This window comes from Plasmodium gonderi (genome assembly GCF_002157705.1).
Source record: "Plasmodium gonderi DNA, contig: Chr13, whole genome shotgun sequence".
In the NCBI taxonomy this organism is placed as follows: domain Eukaryota; phylum Apicomplexa; class Aconoidasida; order Haemosporida; family Plasmodiidae; genus Plasmodium; species Plasmodium gonderi.
The window spans coordinates 112,995-122,428 of NW_021628938.1; the positions used below are offsets into that span (position 1 = coordinate 112,995).

A 9,434-nucleotide genomic window follows, 5' to 3' on the forward strand; every position below is an offset into this window, starting at 1 on the left:
ACATTGTATGAATAAAAATTTGTAAACAATATTAGTGAATATATAAGTATCAAAAATTTCAAATATATTTAGAAAATTTTTTACACAAGACATATAATATTGAATAAACTATTTTATCAATATTAGTAAAGGAATGATTTTATATAATAGCTTATATAATTATACATATATATAAAGGAATGTAATGTGTTAACAATATATATTACACTCAATTATGAGAAATATAATCTATTAATTAACTAAATGGAGAGATAATAATATAATAACATAAGTATATACAACACTCTTATTATAAAAATAGCTAATAATAGCATATTTTCATATATGAATATATTATTTTTTAATAGTTTATAAAAAAATAAATTCACTAAGGTTATCTTCGTAAATTCTATTATTACCAAAAAAATAAATATTTTTCTTTAATATATTAAAATTTTTTTTTAATAAAATATACGTTTATTTTGTTATCTTCAGATAAATAACAGTCACAAGTACCTTATATAAAGAATGAAATATATTTATTCAGTACAATCGATAATATATTATTTGTAAATTAGTTAAATAATATAAAAGATATTATAATTAAAGGTAAAAAAGATAAATCTAATATTATAATAAATTATGTTTTATATATTTATTAATACTAATCACACATTTATATTAAAAATAAGGAGGGAAATAATTAAAAAGGCATGAATTCATCAATGTACATTTCGTACATAAATGCGTACTTCAAAACATTTATAAGTACGTGATCGTATAAAATGACATTATAATAAATCTGAATAAAAACACAATTTATATTTTAATCTTTTAATACAATTTATTTTAAGCTAATTGCTCGAAGACAAAATAGGAATATTTATATATATATATATATATATATATATATATAAATAAAATATAATGTATATTATTTTTGGTGATTTGTATAAACCTTTTTCTTAAAGCAATTATATTATCAATTTAGAATTATACATTATATTCCAAAAATATTTTATTTCTTTATATATTTTTTAACATTACATTTTACTTAAAACATTTTTGTAATTCCAGAATAATTCTTTAAACCTTGCCACTATTTTAATCCTTTATATTTTACTACTTTTATTATCATGTAAATAGCAGCTGACAAAATTACATACGTTAATACAAAAAGAATACACCATTAGATATATACACAGATTTGGATACTCCTGAAATAGCCACAATTGTATTTGGATCTCAGCTATTCCCAGAACTACTACCGTTAATAATATCTAATACGGGAAGAATTATTACAAATAATGAAAATAGGCACAGGAAAATTAGTCTTATTCCATATTTTATGTATAATTTATTTTTACTATAATTTCATTTTCTATTTCTATACATTTGATTATGAATATCGAATATTTTTTTTCGTAAAAAGTGTACAACACTCCTAACCATATTCTTTTAGCGTATCCATCATTATAACATTGAATACAGGAGTACAAATCATTCGATTTCTTTTTCATTATGTTTGAATATATTGGTGTGTCTCCTTCATTTTTTATTTTCTTAGCCATTTTATTATCCCAATAGATTCCTCTCAATTCTCTGTGTTCATTTCTTTTTTTTACCCTTAGATTGTGCCAATAATCTGTTAAGATATACATTCAATTGTTTATATGGAGAATACTGCCTTTTTAAATATATGCAACATATATACAAAAAAGAATAATATAAAAACTAAAAAAAAAAATGAAAAAATATAAAAAGAAATAATCGTCAGGAAAAAGAAAAACTTCAATTATTATTAACAATTAACAGATTACACATTCATTACAAGGATATCATTTACCTTTAAAAAAAAAAAAGTAAGAATATTAAAAAGAAAATAAAATCACGTCTTTACTATTATGTTGCTACTCACTAATGTTTCCATATTTATGGTAATACTCGTAACAAATTTATGATTAAATTCTTCTTTTACCTTTTACGAAATAATTATTTCTTTAAATTTTAAAAAAATTTTATTAAACTGAAAATGCATAGTCTATCATAATTCACATATAATTGTAAAATGAATAAGGATGTATTTAATAAATTTAATCATATAAGATTATTCACATAGGAATAATATTTATAAAAAGTGTTACATATAGTGTTAAATGTTCATTAAAAATATATAATAAAATTATATATAAATAAATTATTAATACTATTTTTTGTTTCAAAATTTTAAATAAATAAAAGTAAAAAATTTTAAATGAGAAAAGAATTCTTTATATGTAAATATATTTTTTAATATAATATAAAAAAATAAATATTCTTTTTTGAATATTATTATATATTTATCATTTCATAATTTTTTTATAATACATATAATCCCCATATTTTTTTTTTTTAACGCAATCTTTAAAATTATTATAAAATTAAAATTAATATATAACGAGTTCATGACTAAATATATTCATATTATTTTTTACTTTAAAATCATGTATTCGCAGTGGATTTATTTTTATATAAAATAAAATATAAATCTCTTTTATTTATAGTGTACTAATAATTGTTGCTTGCACACGTAACATGCAATTTACTTAAATATATAATTTTAACATTTGTTCATATAAATAAATTTTATCGTGTTTTATATAAAATTACACCCAAAAATAATTTATGCTTTATTAAAACATTTTTATACTTTTAATGTATTTAATTCTTATTATTATGTTATTCCCGTCTATGACATAAAAAATGTTTTTTGTTTGTATACATCATAGCTTCAATCCATGTACAATTTCCATTAAGGAAAAACATATATATTCTTATTCTCCCTGATAATTGTTCTTCTATTTGTATATTATGAATAGATTGTACTAAAGTTATGTTATTAGCTAATAATTTAAGTATATATATTAATTTTATTTCTCTCATCATAAATTTTCTTTAAGAACATTATATCATCATATTATTATATAGATTTATTTATGTATAATATTGTTACAATTCTAATCTTATTAATATATTTGTAATAGTTAATATATATTTCATTTATATAAATAATTATTCGTTTAAATTGTGAAACAAAATAACACACGTATTAAATTATGTATGAAGTTATTAATAGTATGTATACGTTTTAGCTTAATAATAATTTATTATTAACTACATACTCGTATATGTTTAGGTACATTAATGGAATAGATGGAGAAACAGAAATTCTATTAATAACGCATACTATTAAAAAACACTAAAATATTTATCTATGATATTTTCTAAAATTGAATAAGGTTTAAAAAAAATATATGGCAATTAATTTTATAATGTTTAATGAAGCAAAAAAAAAAAAATTATTTAAATTAATGTTTTTTTTTAATTAATTTAATTTTTTTATATATATTTCTAAAAAATTGAAAAAGTTAATAATCTATATAACTATTGCAAAGTGAATATTATTTTATAACTTTAAAAAAAAAACGATATATATGATGACATTAAGTTGTTTTAAAATTTAGCATATTTTATGTACTATCATTAGAATTAACACTTATATTTTCATATATTAATTCAAATATATGTAAGAAAATTATGATAAATTATATGTTAATATATATGACAAAAATAATGTATATTTTCTCTTTTTGTCTCTCACTCTCACTCTACAAATATATATATTATATAAATTTTCAGTTGTATAAAATTAGAGAAGGCAAGGAAAACTTCAAAATCTTATATAAATCATGAATATAAATTCTAATGATTCATTTAGATATATTTAAATATAGATGCTATTTTACAAATATAGGATATATTAGATAAAATTTGCAAGGATATATTATCAAGTATATAATTTGCAATAATTAATTAAAGTACATCTTTACACAAAAGAACAATAAATTTTTTTATTCTTCTTTAATTTTGCATCTTATATTCTACCTTGCTACAAAACATTTATGAGTATATAAATATAACTTAATAACATTGAAATAAGAAATATGTTGAAGACAGAATTATTTACACAATGATTCCCGTTTAATATAATTCATTAAAATAAAGAATACAAAATCAAATAAAAGAAATTGACATATTCATATGAACTCTTCCACATCATTATAATAAATTATTGAATTCAAGTAATAACATATTAAGAAATATAAGTAAACAAAATAAAATTTACATTTGTTTTGTTAAATATAAGTTTATAAAAAAATTTCAATTGTTCAGAATTAATTTAAAATACATGTATGTGTTATATTATTTATGATATACTTTATTTTCCACCGTAATTATTCAATATTTCTAAATAAGAACACTTGTAATAAATCGAAATATATTGCACATGCTATATATTTTTCCTAAGTTATAGAAAAATTGCAGAAAATTCTATATATAAAAATATATAGAAATAACTTTCTTTACATATACAATTCAATGTGCTAACTAAGGAATATGTAAAAAAAATAAAATAAAAAAATAGAACTGAATATGTCATATAAATGATTATGTATATTCAAAGAAGTGAACGAAGTAGAATTATTATGTTTTTCTATAATTAAAAGTAAAAATAATTTATGTAAACATAAGTAAACCATTCAAAGGATCAGAATACTCATTTATTAAATTATATATATAACTACTTTTTTTTATATTAAATAAAGTCCAGTATATAATGCAGTTATATTGCACTTATAATAAAAAATCAAAACTACAAAATATAAATAATTAGAATTAGCTTCAAGTAATAATTTATTGCAGTAAAAGAAATATTAATTTATTTCGTTTTCCAAGAACACCTATGGCATTTTTGGAACAACTTTGTTGCTATATTTTTTAGGACTTTCCTAAAAAATATGATTCTTATAGTTTTTCATATTTTTTTCCTATAATACAATGATGCATGGTGTGAAGTAAAAAATACAAAACGTTTGTGCAAAAAAGGAATAAAATTTCTATTTTATAGGCATTTAATTTGATATTACATATGTTACATTCAAATATATTTGTGAATTAGACAAAAATAATGTTATATTATTTACTTTATATAGAAAATACCGGAAAATTTTATATTTCAATATCTGTATATTTAGATAGTTAGGTAATATAAAAATTAGCACAGTCTAATCGTCCGCAACATCAGATTAAGCAATTAAATATAAACTTCCGTCTACTTGTTAAAAATTGTGCTAATATTTTTGAATATTACACAATAATTTTTATTTCAGATTACTAATATCAAAAAATATGTAGAAGTAGCTCTTATTCACATTTTATGAAGTTTCTAATTAAATCCAAAAGTGATCTCCTAAAATATATGTGGAAATATAAATTTAATAACATCCAAATATAGAATGAGTAGATATAACTTATTCGCAATATCTTTTCTAATCCTTTTCATTAGAATGTTGTTATATTTGAGGTCACTAATTTTTTTAAATATTCAAGCACATATTTCACAACTTTCAAATCTTTTGAATTTGCAATAAAATAAGTGGAAGATGATGGTTTCTTAGTACACTTGTTTTAATTCACAGACGTAATATTGACTATACAAAACTAATGGATAAATAAGTATAATATTTTCAATATATTTATTATTATAATCAATTCACAATTCTTTATACGTATAGTAAATAATGTATGAGTTTGTAACTCTAAAGTAATAATATTTTATAAAAATAGAACATTTTTTTAATAGGAATTTACTTGTCTTTTATAGGGTTCCTTGAAATTCGTTTGTAACACTTTATTATCTATATATTTTTAACCATAATCCTTGAATTTACTTAAGACACTTTTCAAGCTTCAATAATTTTTGTATAAATGTAATTGTTTAAAAAATGAATTATGAATAGCACTAAAAATGTACGTATTATAAAAATATCAAAAAACTCTCTTGAAACAAATTAGCTGTAAGATATGCATATTTATTAAGGAATACATGGATTATTTTTAATGTACATCCCTATTATACCCAGGTTTTTTGGATTATAATTTTTTCAATATGTTTTTTTTCTCTCAATTGCAACATTTTATGTATGGCATAATTTTAATTTATATATTAATGATCCCTTTCGTGTTACATAGGTTCATATTCTTGTTTATTTTCGTATGGTATTTTAAATATTATACATTTATAGAGGTAAGCGTAAAACATACTTAATCGATTATACTTATTATTTTAAAAAGTAAAAATAAAATAATATATATTTTTTTAATTTTATTTGTAAGATATAACATAGCATCATTCCCATAAAGAATTAATTTATTTAAAAAAGATATATATAATTTAAAAGATATATTACATTCTCAGAATTTTGTTTATATAAAGGTCTTTATTTAAACATAACCCAATAAATTATTTTCAGGGTCATCAATTTTTATACAAATGATTACTATAACGCATTTGCATATAAGAAATTTAAAATGAATTCTATAAGTTTCAAATATATATAATCGTTCAAATCTGCATGATATTTATTTTCATACTATTGATATAAAATTTTGATGTATAACCATGTTTCTTCTGTTGAAAAACTATGTTCTAGTTTATATTATATAAATACATGATAAATTTCATTAATGCAATTGGAGAAATATATTATTACAAGTAAATATTACAAAATAAAAAAAAATATATATATTTAACCTGATTTAGTATAAACATAAAAATTACTAAAGAATTATATTATAAAAAACAATAAAAATAATATTTTTATTTATGATATATAGCAATCTCATCATGAAGCACACTAATATATACCACATTATCTATTCAAAATGAATGAATTTAATGTATTCCCCACACATTAATATTCATTGAAATATATTAATTTTAGTTATTTTTTGTAAATACAGATTGCACTTTAATAAGATAGATTGAATTGTTTAACACAAAAATATGTTCAATAAAAAAATATTCATATAAATACTTCACATATTATAGAAAATATATGAGCATATTAGTTATAAATTTAATAAATTAAGAGAATATTTTAGATATATGTACTGAATATAAATAAAATTAATTCAAAAATATACTAAATAATATAATTAATATACGTTCTTTTCATACTAAATTGCTTATTATTATTATTATTATATATATATATATATATATATCAATTTATAACATGACAGGTTTTATATTAATATTTCCTTAATTAGTAAAGTTAATACTCATTTTATGTATAATGGTTTTTCTAAATCTGAGTACTCAAGTTATTCATTTTATTTTAACTATTTTTTTTTTTAGTTTCTACATTATAAAATGATATTATATATTTATTTTATAATGCATTTATTTTTTATTTTTATATATTTTTATGTTTTTCATTTAAGTGTACATATGAAACAATTGTTTTATTGCCCTTTAACAATTTATGAAATTTGTTAAGATATTAAAAATATGTACACACACATTTATTTATTTAGTTAAAAATTTTTATAATTATTAAAATATATATATAAATAATTTTACATGTTATTTGAACATAACAATCATTAAATTTTATAATTTGATAAATATTTAAAAGTTCTTTTATATTTATTCTATTAAATTACAAATAATCTAAGAGATTTTGTTGAAAATATTATAATTATATCAACCAATTCATTTTTGCTTAATTGTATAATTTTTTTGTTTGCAAAAATTCAGTAAAATAATTTTATTCTATTTCTTAAACTTTGGTATGTTGAATTAATATGAACATGAAATTACAATTATTAAGTGCCTTGGACTGTACTATAAGCTATTTTGCATCTTCCGTGATATAAATTTTGATGCTTTCTCTCAAATGATTCTATAAAATTGAATCATTTTTTATTATTTTTTTTTAACATTTTTCTTAACATCCTAACTCTTGATTGTAAATAAGATTCATAATTAGTATACTGAAGTAAATTAAAATTATAATATTTTATGAAGGAGTTATTTATTTCATATAAATATTTTAAATGTATTTGTAAAAACTATTTTAATATAATACATTTTTTACAAATTAAAATTATACATTACATTATATTCAATAAATAAAATTATTAATATTGAAAAAGTGAAAACAACAATGATGGTTGTGTTTCCTATGTTTGTAGGTACGTTAGTTGATATGTTTGTTCTTGCGTTTGTGATGGTTCTTGTTTCTACTGTTATAGGTGTTTTTTCTAATATATCTTGACTTGTTTTTGGAGGATAAAGAAGATCTAATATTTTTTATCCTTGCTCAGTACTGTGTAATGTCTTTCCAAAATTTATATAATCTTCATTAATATTGCCTAGTACTAATTTAAAGCTTCCATTGATTTTATATTTACACCCTTCTAATGATTTAAAATGTCCTTTAAATTTTTCAAAATCAGAATAATTTGAACTAGAAGCAGTTTTTAATTTGTTAAGAATGTCATGTAATTCGTCAAGACTCCTTAATACGTGAAATAAATCTTTATCAATATATTTTTTAACATTATCCTCTTCCTTACATACATCAGAAAATTGTGCAGGATATGAAATTTTATTGGGGTTCTTCTTTGTTCTCATATAACAATAGCAGTTTTCTGTTGTACTACAATTATCTCCATAATTTTGAACTACATTTTTCAATATGTAAAAGAAATAATTGCAATTTGCCTTTGTATTAAAATCAGGTTTTTTCTGAAGTTTATTTCTTAATATATGATCTAAGTAGACTCCTACTTTGGGGCAAGTTGTAAAAAACGTCATAGAATAGAATTTTGAGTTATTAAATAAGTAATTATTAAAATCACTGCATTCACCTGAGAGTTTATGCCGCAATTGTCCATCACGTGTTACAGCGAACTCATATTCTTTTTTCATATGGGGAATATTCCTACAAAATCGAAATAAATATAAAAATTATAATATATGTAAAAAATATAAATTAAATATTTACGAAAATGTAATTTTCTTCATTTTAACAAATAATTGTATTTTCATATTGAATTATATATAATATTATCAAATAATAATTAAAAACATACGTCCTTGTTAACATTTATTTTGTCATCCATTATGTTTTATACATATTCACAAATAAAAGGTATATTGTTGTTTACAATATTATAACAAAATATTTTTTATTTATTCTGGATATATAATGCAGAGACTTATGTATTAATTAATATAATTTATATTATTTTTTTTAAATTATATTTTTATTCAATTTCCACTATATATTATATTGTGGTAATTTAATATGTTTGGAATAAATTGAGCAATTTGAAATACAAATTCATGATATATAAAAATAGTTAGAACATTAAAGTATTATAAAAGCATTAAATAAAAATCTATAAATTTGTAGTGATACTATGCACATAATACCATCATATTAAAATAACTTTTCGATATATGGACATAAATTTTATATAGATGAATATAATCAGTAATTATATGATAGTATTTTTATGTATATATATTTAATTGTTATTGTATAATGTGTAATAATTGATTT

At 19.0% G+C, this 9,434-nt stretch overlaps 1 protein-coding gene across 1 annotated transcript; it reads right to left on the reverse strand.

Moving 5' to 3' along the window:
• Positions 1-7,779: 7,779 nt before the first annotated feature.
• On the reverse strand, positions 7,780-8,991 carry PGO_130100 (variable surface protein; the record flags this gene model as incomplete). The annotated part of the gene is made up of 3 exons (XM_028689526.1): positions 7,780-7,935; positions 8,246-8,779; positions 8,962-8,991. The coding sequence occupies 3 exons, from the start codon at positions 8,989-8,991 to the stop codon at positions 7,780-7,782; spliced, it is 720 nt and encodes a 239-aa protein (XP_028545327.1).
• Positions 8,992-9,434: the final 443 nt, after the last annotated feature.